This window comes from Siniperca chuatsi, linkage group LG13 (assembly GCF_020085105.1).
Source record: "Siniperca chuatsi isolate FFG_IHB_CAS linkage group LG13, ASM2008510v1, whole genome shotgun sequence".
Lineage (NCBI taxonomy): Eukaryota > Metazoa > Chordata > Actinopteri > Centrarchiformes > Sinipercidae > Siniperca > Siniperca chuatsi.
In genome coordinates, this window is record NC_058054.1 from 14461001 (window position 1) to 14479388 (window position 18388).

General features: G+C 39.1%; 1 protein-coding gene across 6 annotated transcripts in view; it reads left to right on the forward strand.

Annotated features, from left to right (window-relative positions):
- LOC122887058 (dipeptidyl aminopeptidase-like protein 6) overlaps nt 1-18388 on the forward strand; it is an 82247-nt gene that overhangs the window by 29466 nt on the left and 34393 nt on the right. The window contains exon 1 of one of the 6 annotated variants that reach the window (XM_044219898.1): nt 2125-2181. The exons of 4 other annotated variants lie outside the window; for them this stretch is intronic. In XM_044219898.1, coding sequence (XP_044075833.1) covers nt 2140-2181 — 42 coding nt within the window. In that variant the 5' untranslated portion in view covers nt 2125-2139. Of the gene's footprint in view, nt 1-2124; nt 2182-17027; nt 17237-18388 lie in introns of those variants that run through there. One more of the 6 variants, XM_044219894.1, reaches the window with a different exon arrangement.

Genomic DNA, 18388 nt, shown 5'->3' on the forward strand with positions numbered 1-18388 from the left:
CCTCCCCTCACCAGATTGGCTGTTGCATCATGGGAATACAGAGACTTTATTTGTTGAATGTGTTCGTAGGAAGAAATCTTGCTGTGCTGACATTATGGCTTATGTGATGCGACAAACATACACACCATATCAGCTTAACAGAGAAAGCTATGTCTGTGTCTTTATTTGGCACTATGAGCTTATTTTCACGTTACACATAGTCATTTCTGTGTTAAAGCAACATTATGCATCTTTTTTATCTTAAAATAGATGAAAACAGCTTCAAAATCATTTTGATGGTACACTGACTTGTAATAGGGAGAATGGTGCCTCTTTCAATCCCTCTCGGCCCCCCGAACACCTGTTTTTGCACTATGTAACTTGGGTTGAGCGGGTACGATCTCTTAAGTAAGTAAGTAAGTAAGTCAGTGCGTAACTCTTTACGACACTACGTCACACTGCTTCAGAGGAGGTAGAAGTTGAGGTTGATTCCTGCAATAAAACCATAGAAAGAACCGTTGTTGTAAAAATCCAAACCTCATTCACTGTTATCAATGCATAATTTATACTTTCTAATTAAGCAAACTAATGCAGGGTTGCAAACTGTTTCTACTGTCCTGAAAACGACAGTCTGACAGCAGAGTGTCTCTGGTACATGCTAATGCCAATGTTATTTATGAAAGATTGCGACATAGACTGTCACCTTATCAGTGTCATCCCTGTATCACGGAGTTTTGTAGTTTCTCCGGATGCAAAAAGTAATCTAACCTCAGTTCTGTCTCAGGCTAGCATGCAAATAAATATATTCATCTCACACCAAAATGTTTGGTCAGTCTTTGTCAATCTCATGAGCAAGCCTTGAAAGTTTGCAAAATTGCAAACCTATCTCAGCTAGCTTGTAATAAATTGCACTATCTTGTAATAAATTACAAATTACACACTATCATGTCACCAACAACATTTTATTTGATTCCACATTCCACATTCAAATGCTTAGCAAACAATGTATAAGGGCTGAAAATGCTAGCAATATTTCAGCAAAACTAAAACTTTCTGTAATTTTTTGTTATTCTTTTTTGTTATGTTAGTGTTCATCTCCGATGTGACAATGAATTAAAACTATGCAGAGTCATATTTGTGTAAAATCCTGTAATATTACTCTACCCTGTCAGTTGACAGTTCTTTGGCTTCTGACGTCGTCTTTGCAGGTTCCAAATCCTTCAGCTTGGCAACAAATGCACATGTACAGCTGTCCATGAGCGTAATGTCATTTAGAGAAGTTTGGTGTTCCTGAGTATTTTTAATTTACAGAAACCAGAATTTTCTACCTGCATTGTATTGTAATCATTCACGAGCAAAAAAAGCTCAACAGTCACAGACTCACGCAGCAGTCACATTTAATGCTGCAATTAGCATTCCTGCAAAGCCTTGAGGGCACAGATATGTGCACTTAGTGACGAATTACTTTGTCCCTTTGACTTCTCAAATTCTAGCCTGCATCAGCCTGTAGCTATAAGAGCAGCGCTTTTATCAATCAAAAAAGATGGTATTGTGGGTAAATTGCTCCTGGGAGAAAAGCAGAAGGGAGACAGGATAAACAACCCTAGGTAAAAAAGCACCATAAAGTGGCCAAGCTCTGCGTGTGGTGTGTAATGCTGATCTGTGCTGAATGGCAAGCTACAGCTAATGGCCCAGGTAAGTGGTTCAGTGCTGAATGTTGTGAAGGGGCCGAGCGCTTTGGCTTCCTCTTCACTCTCCTCTTGGCTTGTGTTACAGAGATTAGTGTGCCCGTCAACACCCTGTTCTCCCTCAGGGCGCTGACGTGACGTCCTCTGGTGTGACAGCAGCAGTGTCCGGTTCTCGTTGGCATTCAGGGGTCTCCTCTATGACGTGGCCTTTACTTGAGAAAGCCTGGCAGTGTTTCACTTATAAAAAGTCCATGCCAACATCCATAACCACACACACACTCACGTGGGCACTCACTTCAACTTAATGTGTGGAACTTAGTGCTGAGATGCTGACTATGGGACTATTCTCACTGAGAGTTGAGGTGTGTCTTGTTTATGACCAGATCATTATTCACCATCTCTCCCTCCATCTACATCACTCCTCGCTCACCCTTTCTAACGCTGAGGCTCCATATGTGGCCACTCCATCACAATGAACACACGCAAGTTGTCCCGGGTGGAGAGACTGTGGAAGGTGAGTGTGTTAAATCCTTTCAGGGACACAAGTAACTCGTGTTTGCATTTGTTTTATGTTTGCCATGTGAAGCATTTCTCCTTTCTAATTATGCTTTTAATCAATCTGCTATTGAGCACTTGAAGGACATTTTCAAAAGAAATTACAAGCTGTTTCTATGCTAGTGTCAGAGCTGTTTATTTATTTATTTTGCTTTCAAACTGTCTGATGATATAATGAGCACTTCAGATGACAGCCCGTGTTGTAAGTTGTTGTTGTTGTTAGAATTTGCTGTAAAATTAAAATCATTATATCTAAAAACTTGTCAGCTGGTAAATTTAAATACCAGTCTGTAGCTGAAGGGCAACTTGGTGTTATAAATGTATATTAAATAGCACTACAATGCAGTTTATATAAAGTATTATGGAGCGAAATTGATATTTGGTTGATTCAGAATACATTTCTCTGCCTCTCTTTCCTGTGTGTATAAATGGAGTTTAAAATGTTTTTTTCTGAATGTCTTACTTGAATGCTGCAGTGAGATGTAAAAGGAAAAAACAGACACACAGGATCCAGCATAGAAATACCTTAATGCACTTTCCCTACATGCATTAATTGTGGTTAAGCAAAGGCTGCATTGTAATGCAGAGTGCTTCCCAAGTCCCATCGTGCATTATCAGCTTTTTTACTACGATACATATTTAATATACACGCCAGTAGACAAAGTTGGACCTCAACAGCACAAACATTTAGTATGAAGCAACTGGGATGGGATGAGGTAATCAGACTTTAAAAATAAACTTTTCTCACTAATTTTGTCGAATCTTAAAGCATCAGTTCATTTAAACGTGTGGTAAGCTTTACCTGAGTTCAAGAATAACTGAATCTAGTTTCTGAATACACTTGTGAAACTCAAGTGGACAAAAGTTGAATTATTTCACCCAAACGGCAGAAATTATTTACTTGTTTGACAACATTTGGGGCATACTGGTTGCTTAGGGCTTTAAGAAAACTGATCATGCAACAACATTCTCAATTTGAGTCTGGCCAGGGACCTTTGTAGCAAACTCCTCGCTCTCTCGCTGTCCCTCTATATTGTCTTCTCTCTAATAAAGGGGGGAAAAGCATCCCACAAAAAATACTTAAAGATGCAGTGAAATGAAAAATACATTTTCCAATCCATTTTCCCTGTGTCAGTTTCTCATTTATCTCTTGTTACATACTAAATATGTATTTTTAAAAATCCCTCTCTTTTGTCTTCCTGTAAAACATAAAAAAACAAAACTGAGTATTTTTGATGACTCATCCTGTACTTGGAGCAGTTGCAAAAATGTATCCAATCAAATGTGACTTGAGGAGTCTAATCAGCCATACTCAGTTGTGCATTTGTGGTGCATTTATCAATAATATCTCATTAAGGACATAGCAATACATATATCTTAGTGTTTGTAGACATTTTGCAGCTTAGCAGGGCAAGATCAAAATCAGAATCAGAAATACTTTATTGATGCCCGAGGGGAAACGTTTTTGTTACAGCAGCTCACTATCACATCAGTGCACACAGGAATAGAAGTACTAGGCAAAAAAAAATATAATACATCATAATACAGGTCAGATAAATTAAGTACCAAGTGGGTATAAGTATAAAATAAAATAAGTGTAATGTACAAAGTGGGTTTACCGGTTGATGATAATAATACGGTATAATAATACAAGTAGTAAGTAATAGTGCATGAACTGTCAAGTTAAGTGTAGCCTATTAAGATTATAATGAGACGGTGGATATTGCACAGTAGTAATAGAAGTATGAATAAATATCAATAAATAGGGAATTTTAAACTGAAAAGAGTATATTGCACAGGAGTATTAACACAGAATATTGCACAATTATGTCAAGCATTGCAGTGATGTTAATGATTCTATGTCCAGTTTAATGACTTAGGGTCATATAGACTGACACTTAGAGGGAGGAGTTAAAGAGTTTGATGGCCACAGGCAGGAACGACTTCCTGTGGTGCTCTGTGGTGCATTTTGGGGGGATGAGTCTTCCGCTGAAGGTTGACCAGCGCGTCATGGAGTGGGTGGGAGACACTGTCCACGATGGCATGTAGTTTGGCCAGCATCCTCCTCTTTGACACCACCGCCAGAGAGTCCAGCTCCACCCCCACAATGTCACTGGCCTTACGGATCAGTTTGTTGAGTCTGTTAGCGTCTGCTACCCTCAACCTGCTGCCCCAGCATGCAACAGCATACAGGATAGCACTGGCCACCACAGACTCATAAAACATCTTCAGCATTGTCCGGCAGATGTTGAAGGACCAAGATGTTTCACTTAATGCTGTCAGCGTCACACAGGGAGCAGGAGGCAACAATGAGAGACTGTCTGACTTTGATAGACTCAGGCTACAGCTTAGCAGCTGATACTGATCTAGCTGAGCATCCTGGGGTTTTGTCCTTGTGGCTGCTTTGATGCCTGAAATATGTATTCGTTTTGACATGATACAAGTTTGACACAAGTGTTTCAAAACTGCATCCAAATCCCCTGAGAAGCTGAGCTCTGGCAGAGAGCTGACAGTGTACAAGCTGTCACAATATTTTCATATTTTCTGTGTTTCAAGGATACTACTATCACTATTACTACTACTACTACTCCTGCTAATAATAATATAAGATGTGTGTGGTGGCGTTGCTCCAATGATGGCAATGTCAGTTGGTCCATCACTTTGGTTGTTTGAAAATTTGGGACAAATATCGATGGTGCCCAGATGATGAATTTTATCACTTTGGGAAACCCCTGACTTTTCCTCTAGTGCTATGACAAGGTTGACATTGGTAGTTTTGAGTGAAATGTCAAAATAAAAATTGGATGGATTACCATGAAATTTGGTACACACATTCATGTCTCCCACAGAATAGTGTAATAACTTTGGTGATCCCTTAATTTTTCATCTAGCACCCCCAAAGTCAAAATTTGAATTCGTCCAATACTTTGGTTTATGACCAAATGCCTGTAAAACTAATGACATTACCATCAACCTCAGCTGTACTTGGTGGTTGCTAATTAGCGAATGTTAGCATGCTAACACGCTAACCTGAGATGGTTAACATAGTAAACGTTATGCTAAACATCAGTATGTGGCATCATTGTGAGCATGCTAGCAACCTTATGTTAGCATTTGTCTTAAAGCACCACTGTGACTATACAGTCTCACAGAGCCGATAGCATGGCTGTAGTCTTGTTACAACATTTTAAATGATCAAGTATAAGGTTGTTTCTCTCAAATTACAGAAACACATCTATTATTAGTGCTATCTAGCTATGAAGATAGTTTTGGTTTTATTTGTCCAGGTTTTGTGATATCTGTCTTTGTCTGGGGTGGAGGCAGAAATCTCAGAGACAGACGTCTCAAAACCTGGACTAATAAGACCAAAACCATCTGTGTGGCTAGATAATGGACCTCTAGAAAAAAACAATTGTGATTCGGGTGAACTGTCCCATTAATGCAAAGTTGATGAAGGTTTGAATGACAATAATAACAAGAGAATAGCTGTGTGCTTATTCTGGGTGGGCAGCTTCTTGGATTTCTGTCTTTATCTCTGTGTGTGTATGTGTGAGAGAGAGATACAGGTTAGTGTGTGTGTGTGTGTGTGTGTGTGTGTGTGTCTAAAGTGCCTCATTTGGGTCTGAAGTAGCTACTGAAGAGAGATAGAGAGAATAATTAAACATAAACTAAATTGGAAATTTTTTGTTAGTTGATGGGGGTCCTTGGAGATGTGGAGTAGCGTGATGATGAAAACCTTTCCAAACCCCCAGTGAATGGGTAACACTGAAACACTATTCTTTCAGATGCTTTTAATTTGCTTTTAATCACTCCCCTCGGTATTTCTACTACTCCTTCTTAAGAACAATAGAACAACACTGATATATTAATTATCCTATCCTTGTATGTGATTCATTATCATTTCCTTTTGGCCCACTGAAACACATTTTGTTACACCTGTGACTTTTGTTTATTTGATGATTTGTAACTCCCCGATCTGAATATACAGCACACATTGCTGCTAATTCCTTGTTTATTGCCCTTGTGGCTGTGCTTTATCTCCAACAACTTGCCAAAATGCAGTGTTAACTTTGTTCTTCTTTTCATTTTATGACCCTCTTGTAAGCCATTGATGAGCACACATAAAGTTCATGAGGCTCATAAGTCTGTTTTATGAGAACTAGATCAGCAGATGGGTTAATGCTCTGTAAATGCATGCTGACTCACCCTGCTCCTCTCTTTTTGTATGTGCCAGCTGCCCATGTGCTATACTTAATGAGCAACTTTATTGTTTTCTTGTTGACATAATTTTCTCGCTGTTGTATTTTATTATCTGAGACATATCCACTCAGTACAGCTGTACTCAACTTCTGTTTGCTTATTTTCTGACCACAATGATGCCTTTGGGTGTTTTTTGTAAATTACTGCAATCTTCAAAAGACACTTTGATGGAATTAACTCATGAGAGACACTCAGATGTTCTTTTGGAGTTGCTGTAACTTTCCTCACATTAGGTTAGGATGATGTACACAGCTGACTATGCCATGTGGCATCAAATTTGTCCCAGATACCTGAAAAAACTGTGATAATTATACAATTACTTATAATAATCATTTATATTTATAATATGTGTTATGACCAGCTCACCTAGGCCATAATAAACATGACATGTCCACACAGTAACAATTAATTAAAAGTATTTTTTAAGTCCCTCTCCACTCCAAAATGTGTTTTTGCTTACTGTCACTTTACTTGGATGTTTGAGCTTCACTGTGCAGAATGATGTATGTGCAGAGTTTGACACTAGAAGACTGTTTTAAACATTCATCTGCTGAGGAGGGAAAGTTTCTCTTTGCTCACCTTAAATCAAAGTTTAAAAAGTGTACGTACAAGCAAGATTAGTTTTCGTTATGGAAACATGAAACCTCCAGTGCACATACAGAGAATAGACATTTCAATAGCCGCTTTTCCATCAACGTATTTTTATGCGCATTTTGTAGCAAAAGGTTGATGGAAACGGCAAAATTTGAAAAAGAAAAAATCAGCTGTTTCCTCTCCGAGAAAATCTGAATCATCTTTATTGGCTAGATATGTGTACACATACAAGGAATTTGACAAGATAATTTTTTTGTTGCTCTCGATGTACATTCACAGAAATAGACATAAATACAGCTAAAAACAAGTATATTTTTTAAAAGTACTACAAACAACAACACTAACATTTGTAAACAGTAAGACAATTTGTGCAATGGTGCAGAGTGCAAATGGTGCTGAAATAAATATGATTAATGTAACAGGTTGCTTTGTATACATGAGGTAGGTGGATATGACAGTATAAACAGTATGTACAGCCTGTGTAGATTTAAAAAGTGATAATATTTACATAAACAATGAGCTAAACCTACAGGTACAGTGGATGTGAGAGTCACAGGAATTGTTCCTGACGCTATGTGACTGGTGTTAACTGTTCATCAGAGTGATGGTCTGTGGATAGAAACTGTTAGAAACTTGTGTCTGGTTGTTTTGGCGTACAGTGCTCTCTAGCGCCTACCAGAGGGGAGAAGTTGGAACAGGTTGTGTCCAGGGTGTGATGGATCTGCAGTGATGTTTCCTGCCCGTTTCCTGACTCTGGACATGTATAAGTCCTGAATGAAGGGCAGGTCGGCACCGATGATCTTTCCTGCAGTCCTGACTGTCCGTTGTAGTCTGTTTCTGTCCTGTTTGGTGGCTGATCCAAACCAGACAGTGATGGATGTGCAGAGAACAGACTGGATTATTGCAGAGTAGAACTGGATCAGCGGCTCCTTAAGCAGGTTGAACTTCCTGAGCTGGAACAGGAATTACATCCTCTGCTGGGCCTTTTTGATGATGGTGTCGATGGACGCCCACTTTAAGTCCTGGGAGATTGTTGGATATGGTGATGGGGGACAGTGTTGGGGGCCTTCTCCTGAAGTCCACTGTCATCTCCACAGTTTGGAGAGTGTTCAGCTCCAGGTTGTTCTGACCGCACCAGAGGGCCAGCTGTTCAACCTCCCTTCTGTATGCAGGCTCGTCACCATCCTGGATGAGGCCGATGACCACTGTGTCGTCTGCACACTTCAGGAGTTTGAAGAAAAGGAAGAAGAAGAGTTAGGAAATTTTAAAGACCTCTCTCCATTTTTCTCTTGTAGTTGGCAAACAACTGGTTTTGTTTCCAGTTCGTGACCTCTACTTCTTCTACTCTGTTTATCACAGCCATGAGTAACATGGCCTATACCGCCAACTTCTGAAGAAACTATGCTGTAGCCTAGTTTATTCGCTCCAAACCAGTTGATGTAACTAATTTTTCTTTTTTGCAACATTTCAAAAGTTTGCTTCAAATTTGCTTGACAATTAGATGGAAACACGGCTAGTGAAGTAGGAGACATCTTGTTTTCAGCAGTTAAACTTTTGAAATGAAAATGTTTTCATATTCATATTAGAGGGAGAAGGAGTAGATGTAATTTTAAGAGTATTTAATGATATAACTAAAGTTAAATAACCCATTTTGGAAAAAAAAACACATCAGACACAAATTATTATTCAAAGCCAAGTATTTTTATATGTCTTAAAACTTGTCTGGAGGGGATCTTTAAGGATCATTTAAAATAAGCAAGGCACGATGTGAAATCACCATCCAGTGATGAGCTGTGAGTGTTGTGTGCTCTGAAAAAACTGGATGTGCTAACCTGGTATTGCATGTTGCCTGAATAAGGAAACACAGTCTAACACAATAAAACCAGGTTGGTTGCAGAAAATAATTCAAGTATTGGTTTAAATTAACTATAGGGGAAGAAACCTATCAGGTCATGGCTGCAGGTCTTCCTCTCTCTATTTTCATTGCTCTGTAGCGCCCCATAAAGGTCTTGTCCTGTAAGCACTGAGACTCTCTTGTCTGTCTTCTATATTTGATCTTTCTTAGCAGACTGCATTATCCTGGAAATATTGCGGTCAGCAACGTGACAGTGTCTGGTTTTGTGTCTCATTTGCAAGCCACAGAGTCCTAAATTTAAGGACATTTTGGTCCCAGCAGCCTTGAGGTGAGGTTATATGTTAATGGGAACTTAATGTAACACTAGCAGTAAATGAAGAGTTAAGGGTTTGGACATCCTATAAATGGACTACTGAGATCTATTCCCATTTTGGTCCCTGAGGCTGTCGTTTTTGTCAGACAATGATCTGTATGGATCTTTTATTTCTGTTATAGTTTGGAGGCATTCACTGAGAAGCCTGTTCTGCACTGCTGTGTGGCGAGTTTTGCAGCTGATATAATCTTTTTCCTCAGGAGAGAGTCTCTGCTTGAAGGCTGTGAGAGCAGATAGTGGAGAGCTAGTGGCATGTTGTTGTTTAGAGGAATGAATATTTTTGGTTACCTCATACAACATCATTTTCATGGGGCACACAGCAATACAGTAGACTGTAGAGCATAAAAAACTACAGTTGTGAGCCTGAGCCAGTCAGAGGAGGTGATGTGAAACTGCCATAATGCAAACTGAATAATGAAACTGGAAAAAAACAACACATAAAATGAAACCAATTTCATCCTTGTTAGTCTTATTTCTCTATAGACATTATACAACGCTGTTTAAATAGTAAAGAATATTCTCTGCAAAGGGTCTTTTAAAAATGCAACTCAAATACTGAATAAAACAGTGAAAGTATTTAATTTATCAATCATAATAGCATATAACAAGTGCAAACTGACAAGAAATTGTACTTTAAACTGGAAATGTATATTTATATTTTCAAAAACAGGACTCCCTCTACCTCCTCTGTAGAAATGCTCCACTTCCTTGGAAGATTTGATGGGAATCAGGTTGCTGGTGGGAGGATGCAGTTGCCTCATTTACATCATACTGGATTTAGTGTAAATGTCAGTAGCCAATTAGAGAAAAAGAACATGTAACATTATAAGTTGGAGGCGAATACAAAAAAATGATTATATTAATTCAATCACTGCACTTTACGTCAGGAATATGGCATGTTCAGCTTCAAATACTATGCAGCTACTGACTACGTGGTATAAAAATAACTTAGTGTCATCAAGTAATGTCAAGTAATGTGAACTGGTTCTGTTGTTTATAACAAGTACGTTGACCAGCAGGGCAGCCTTCCCAGAAAAACAGTTACATATTGATGAGGGTCAAGGAGTGAGGTTCAGAGGCTAGGGAATGATACAAAGTTAATGTCATTTTTTATAATGTGTGCGTGTGTGTGTGTGTGTGTCCAAACAATTCCGGATAAGACAATGGTAGATTAATTGTTTCCCCCCTGAAAGTCCTCTCTTGGTAGAACCAATAATGAGTCTGATTAAAGACTTGCAGACTTGTTAATTACCCCTCTGTAATGTCCAGACAGTGAAAAACTGCCTTTGCCTGCAGTCTGAAAACTTCTCTGCCTTTCATCACTCCATGACATACATAGGCTGTTTTCTCAGGGCCAAATTGATGACCTTTAAGTACAGTACTGATCTGTGATAAACTATGAAGCACTGCCCACACTTTATCTATCCTTAACCTGTGATTTACAACCGCAGCTCCGCTCGGAAGTGGAGACACAAACAGCAGTGAGGCAGGTGTGCTGCCATGTGGACAGCTGAAGGAGTCATGGCAGGCCAGAGGGCAAAGGGGACGTGACGGATGATTGACCTGGCCTGGTTGACAGCTTGTTCCTAAATCAGCAGCCATCGTTGATTGAAAGGATTTTATTGGCATTGTGCATGAGAACAATATGAAGTTACTGTCATGCTGTTTTATTTGTATTTATTATGTATTTAACATTCTTTGAATGTTTTATTAATTTATTCAAATTTTCAAAGTGTTTCATTGACATAATTTCAGTGGTCCAAACGCTGTCTGAGAGGCAGGGCTGTAGCCAAGATATCTGAAATGCTGAGGTCCAAGTCCCCCCAACACATACCCACCTATACCATCCCTCAGAAAAATATAGATAAAGTCTCTATAATGTTTTAATTATTTGTATTTGTCAGTCATGGATTATTTGGCGTCACCCATAGTTACCGTGGTTACAGCAAGTGCAGTTTAATGCTACAGCATCAATGAGCCGTTGTTTTGTCATAAATACAACAAAAGAGCTACTGTTGTTTCTGTTTACAGTGCAACCAAACAAGCTCATGTTGTTTTAATAAAGAAGCCAGTCAATAATAATTGCAACCGTGATCTGATTTCATGCTGCGCATGCTGTGAGTAGTTCCCCGCACAACAGCAGGGCACAGTAAAGTTTGTTACATTGCTGAGGAGTTGGAGGTGCGCAGCCTGTCGCCTGCATCGCTTCATCTAACAGCTCACTGTGGCTGCTCCTTCTTGTTCCATCACTCCCTTGCAAAAATTATAAATTATCTGCTGTCAAGAAATTACAAAAATGACCATGTCTTGTTTTGTAGATGCATTTTTGATGAACAATTGCGGTCATCGCTAACCGCAGTGACAAATACATTGCGTTTTCTGTGGCTGCTTCACAATAAAAACCACCCCTGTTTAGCCAGTTGTTTTTTAATGTGAAGCAGAAGTATTAAGATGTTCTCTTTGCATCAGCAATAATTCAATATAACTGTGAGGAGAGTGGAGAGTAAACAGTGAGGCTGCTATCAATGAGATAAAATCATGCTGGATAACATACATGTATAGTTTTCCTGTGATTGCCTCATGTTTAGGTAGTTAATCTGAATCCAGTGCGGGAATGGTGGACTCGGCCAGTACCAATGCAAACTACTATATAGTGAGATAATTATTGAATGCAAATACAGTAGATGGCAATTGCATTAAAATCTTTAGGATTCTACTGCTATTTTTATTATCATTTTTTTACATTTAGACCCAACAAGGCTTAATGCTGGTTTAGAGCCCACACTGCCAGTAATACAATTCTGGTGGGGAAATGCTGAATCCTTTAGACATTTATTTATTGGTTGGCCTACAAGTGGCAAGTAAAAATATTGGGTTTGAAAGTATAAAATACGCTAAATTCTGGTTGTGAAAAGGTCAAATATTAACATGCAGATTGTCAGTACACAATTTTGACCATTAGAAGTCAAACCCAAAAACGTGGGTTGCTGATTAATAATGTATGAGACATTAACAACACCACTATAAAAGCAAAAACTACCCCACAGTTGACTTAGCACCTCTCTGACACAGTTTAGACTAAATGTGAAAATTATAAGCTTTGCAAAGGTAGTATTTATTGCAAAGTTGTTGTATTTCATTGCATTAGGTTGCACAGGTGTTGATGATATAATGTTTGTCCCTTATTCATCACCATAGCAATATTGTACCGTCTGTACGCTGGAAAAAACCCTCAGGGATGCATTTATACACAAACATGGTGGATAATGATGTGCTGCCTGGCGTTGTTGGTTTTAAGTGGCTGTGGCTGTGTGAGGCTTTTTGCTCTGCTGTTTGGTCTGTGGAGAGAGCGCTGCTGATAATGATCAGTTATCAAACAAAACTGTTCTGGCCTTTGTTAGCCGTCCTCGTCTCTCTCTCTTTCTCTTCAGTCTTAACTGACAGACTAGTGGCCACGACTGTAGGCAGAGTTGTTCAGGGATTCAGACTTTCATATTCTCTCTCCACAATCTCCTTCATAAGAAAACATTTCCTGCCATTAATCATGTGAAATGAGTTGTATTTTAATAACTGCATGGCCCTGCCAACCTACAAGTTAATGCCTTTATAATAAACCCTAATTTGTGCCTGTGTTTTTGTAATAAAATAAACACAAGCCCCAGAGTAAAAACAATTAAAAGAGGAATTGCCCTGTGAGAATTTTTTTTTTTGACCAGCATAAAGATGTCAGACAACTAGTGATCACTGGGGGGAGCTAGCATGCAGTTGAAGACTTTCACACTGTTTATTGACAGTTAAATAAATTTAAATTTATTGAACCCATAGAAAAAAGGCTATGCCAACCGCACATTCATTGCTTGGTGCAAAGTACTTGTTTAAAGGCCCTGGAAGGAAGGATTTATTTGACAGGTGTTGCCTAGAGATGCTGTCTCAGGCAGCACATAAACCGCTAAATGATAAAACAGAATACAAATGAAAATGATGTCAATTAGCTGATAAAAATGTGGCTTAAAGGAGAGCATGTGTTGTAAAAACAAAGACTCTGCTGGCACACTCTGACCCCACATGGCTACATTTTCTTTTGCTTCTCCAATTAAACCTGATTGTCTGTTGTTTCTTTGCAAGGTAATTGTTGCCAGGAACCTACGTGCACTGTGCTGTGGTGATCAGTCTTTGTACCCCTCCCTGTGTTTGGGTTTCTTCTCTTGTTTATTAGAGCTTGGTTAGTCTCTTAAGCGCTCCCTATGTTTGCTTTTTGTTTAATGCAGTGTTTATCTTGTAAATGCTGTCCTGTTGCCTTTCACCTTTCTTATTATTAAAAAAATAAAAATGTTTGTGTGGCTAATTGTCAGGAGCTTGCATCCTCTGACAGCGAGGTGAGTTTAATCACTGAGCGACTGTGGAAAGCACATTAGTATGTGTGAAAACAGATAATAGGGAGAGGAGAGAGACTGTCACACATTTGAGAATTGAACTGTAATCTTAAATTGTGAAATTAATTTAATTCAATGCTGTTTTCTTATTTATTGTGCTATCTATGCAAAGCAGACCCAATTACACACGTTTTATATCTGAATTTGATTATTTGAATGTATTTTGGTGAAAGGTAAACAGTCTCTCTGCTCATGTGTCAGTGGAGCTGTCCACAGCAGCGGCACTGAAATGAGTCTTGGCAGTGAGCTGGTCATGCAGCTCCCTCAGGCCATGTGTGGCGCTGCGCAGTGACAGCAGTGCCAAATATTGTGTTTGGTATGGTGTATGGCCTTTTAAAGTCGACTGTCAGAATCGTCCTGTCACCAAAATTTGTGTTTCATCTGTAACATTAGGAAACATTATCTTTGCATCCAACTTCTTCTGTGTTAATACTTTCTTTCTATATTTATTTCTGTATCTGTTTGTTTAATTTCTTTCTTTTCTTCTTTTCTTTTTGCCCCCTTTATCCTGACCCTGTAATGCTCAGAGGCACCAATGATGACAGCTAGAATTGGTTAGAGTCTGGTGGTGATGTAATGCGCTGCCCATTAGCTTACCTATTATCTTATTTGTATTATTATTAATTTCCTATTATTGCAATTCTGCTTATCCATGGGCTTTTACTCCACAATATTTTGTTGTTGCTTACATGTAGTGATGCAATGTTTTTCTCTCTGGTACCGTTTCCGATACCTCAACTCAGGGTATCCGAGTACCGATCCAAGACCAGTGCTCTGTTTTTCACAAATTTTAAATCTGTATACCTCACTACGAGGAAGATAAGATAAAACAGAACTTTATTTATCCCGATGGAAATTGTTGTTCAGCAGTTGCATTACAAAGTAGGAAACATATGCAAATATAAACAGTACAAATATAAAATATCAATAACAGTGCAAGTATAAAAATATTAATAAACAGATATCCAAAATATAAACGATGTTATCAGTAAGGATCATCAGTAATATAGTAAGTAGGAACTGATTTTTTGTAAGTTAACATGAGGACAGGAATTGTTGTGATGCGTGAAACTGAGTCAGCGTCCCACAATGACTGAATGAATGTAACTGATAGTGGAATCTGTGGCTATTTTAATGACATTGAGGAAGAAACTGTATTTACTGTAAGTCGGTCATGTCATGGCCGATACCAGATTCCCTTAATAAGATCTGGTATGGTTGGTGCAGATACCGACCTGGCAGTTTGGATCGGTAAATCTGTACTTACATGAGCTTCTGTCTACTTTTTAATTTAATTTAAAAATGTTCTAGAAACATTTATTTATTATTTCTTAACATATACAAATCTTAGATGTTTGGCATGCAGAACGATTCTGCAATAGTTGATTCATGGAGGATGATTAAACCACGTAGTTCACTTTGTTATGTACGACCCTAACAGTGATGATGATGATGATGAAGAGCATGAGAGCACAGAAATGTAAAGACTTTAAAGACAATGGATCCTTAAAGATTTTTGTCTCATAGTCTGAAGAAATCTTTCAAAAACAGTGGAACAAAATCCCCCAAAATGTAATTATAATCAAATTAGTTTTTTTTCAAGTGTAACCTGGACTGATAACAGTTACTGTATAATTTTTTCCTAATCTATGCGATCTGGCAGCACTTCATGTCTTCATGTTCATAATTTCCAAGTAAGTAATGAATGAAGGTGTAATCTGAGAGTAAGCGAGATTGCACAGTTTAATTTCCTGGAGCAATCAAAACATTTCCTGATTTACTGTATCATTTATTATAGTCATTATGCACTCTTATGATAAGATAAATGGACAATTTTACTCCAGTAAGTTTAGAGTTTGCTCTGTTTATTCCTGTTAATTTATAGATCCACAAATGGCTGAGAGAGAATCACCCTAACAATAATTAGCCCTTAAGATGAAAATAAAGGCACTGCTACACATTACACTGAAGACATTATTGAAACAAGGGAATCTTTCTCTCTTATCTGAGATTGTTAAGTTCCTTTCCCTCCAACAGATGATGGTTCAAAAGGCCAGGAGCTCTGCAGAGACTGTGCATGACTTCTGAAGTAATGTTCTTTGTAGAACCAGAGGTGTGTGTGTGTGTGTGTGTGTGTGTGTGTGTGTGTGTGTGTGTGCACAGCACAAATAGGCAGACAAGCTGTGCTAACAAGAGTGTGGATTGTGTGTGCACAGAGATGTGACACATGGTGAGAGAGTTACAGCACAAACAATGTTTTGTTAGGAATTGGAACTATTTCTGCTCTATGTGGGAGGACGGTAGCACTGCTTCTCGAGAGCCAGGCCAGCAGCAACCCTTTGTTTTATTGGCAGACAATACAGCAGCATTGGCATACAATATAGTGGACTAAATATGATTTTTATGGGTATAGACACACTATGCAAATCACTTCTCTTCTTCTCCCCAAACTGCAATGCACAGAACATTGTCAGTCACGACTCTAACTTAAGCAAGATAAGACTAAGACCCCTGAAAAGAACTGCACTGATACCTGAAAGTATTTTGTTCTACTTGCATTGATTCCTGTTTCCATTTCCTGTGTAATGGACTTGCCAGTAATGAGTGCCCCGCAGTGATCTGATCCAATCTGACAGGTCTCCATATTATCAGTTGCTGTGAGCTCGGAGCCGAGCAGTGGAGCCTGCTACGACTAAATATAGGTCCAGGTGGAAGGACAAAACCTTGAGCTCTCCTTTGTATTATGGTGGAGCGTGAAACACGCAACACAGAAATGGAAATGGTAAAGCCTTGCAGTTTCAGACTGGACTGCAGAGAAGTCTGAGAAGACTTTTGCACTATACCTGGAGCTGCTATGTTTTGTTCATTAAGTCTTTTTACTTCAGCTTCTTTTTGGCTTCATTCTCCTATTTAGGTCTGATTTTGTAGTTTCAGTTGCTGTAAAAATAGAATACAGAATACATTTTTGAAGATAATGATGAAAATAACTTACACATAGCAGTCTGTTATGCAGTTTCCTCTGACATTTATTCTTACAGCTGAAGGATGTCTAACCCTCCAGTGTTTGCGCCATGATTCTCCATCACTCCAAATAAGTGCATCTCAGTCCTAAAGTGCGCAAATTAAAGACTAAATGCTCAACAACAAAAACATCAGGTATAGGTTTAAGTAGTAGGAGCCCATTGAGCTGTGGGTGATGACACCGCCACTCTGAAAGGCAAACTGAACCTCCCACATCGCGGCGGTGCTGAACCCTGTGCTGTCTGCACCCACGGTCTCTTCATTGTTTCAGCAAATCACTGGATATCCTTGAACACTTTGTACGCCTCTCTCTCTCTCTCTCTCGTTCTCTCTGTCTCGATCTGCTTCTCTCTCCGCTTCATTATTCTGCACCTGTAAGCAGCGGACGCCGGCGCGCGCTTCCACCTCTTTATTTACCGTCATGACTTCTGCAAAAGACGCGAACGGGCCCGTGAAAGCGTCTCAGCAGCAGGATCAGGTAGGACTTCCGACGAACTGTAGCCTTCTGCGATCTATTATTCCCTGCGCCTAAACGAGCCTACAGTACGTGGGAGCAGCGGCTGAAACAGTTTAACAAGAGAACCAAAATATTCGACACAGCTTGATTTCCATTTGAGCATTTTTATCACTGTCTCTGTTTGACTTATTTTAATTTCCTGTCTAGAAATGGTTGGAGTGCTGCAGTTTGAATGTATGCCTTAACAAGGCACAACTTCTAAACTTCTGCCTAAAAATTTAATGAACTCCTATTGTAACCTCAGCCCACAGGTGTAGCATCTGTACCATAACAGAGTGTGTGGTGTCCTGTTTTCATGAGCAGTTTGACTTCGTGGAAACAGCTTCATGCTCATCTGATACACTGTGGGGATTTTATTGTTTTGGTTGGTTTCGGGGACAAAATCTTATTTTTGGTTCTGAACCAGAGATAAAAGTTTGCACAGCCAAAAGAAAACCAAATGAAGAGAGGGAAGAGAAGAACAGAGAGTGGGTGGAAATTGCTTCTGTATTGTTCCGTCAACTCATTGAGTTTAAATTGTGCTCCTATGAGGCCACAGGGAACACTGTGAAGTGATGTAATGGCATGTACACAATCCACTTTTGGGTTTACATAACTGAGCTCCTGGCAGTGATATCATAATTTAGGTTGAAAGGTGCTTCACAGAAATAAACCCATGTTTGCTCATATGAAGTGAGAACATCTTGACAATAAATCTAGTTGCATAACAGTTGTTGATTGTTGAGTATTTGGCTCTTACAGTGCATTTTCAAAGACTGCACTGTATATGTGAGAATTTTTTAAAAACTGGTCCGTTTCACTGGTTGAGGTGAAGGCTCTCCACTATACATAATTGTTGCATGTGCAGGATGTAATTACATTTGATATTTGTCAAGGTTTTGCTGCTTTTAGAACCTCACCTGCATTTTACAGTTTTTTGTTTCCTTGTGCACCTTCCCAACTGAATGAAGATCTCTCTCTTTTGTCTTGCATGCAGTCAGCACATTTTGAATATTTTAAGTGCAAAGTGTTTATTTTTTGCATCCTATTCATACATTTATGAAAGCGGGAGTGCAGAGTCGACAGCAGTACAGCCGATCCTTCACCGTGTTCAGATCAGAAAAAAAAGGGAGC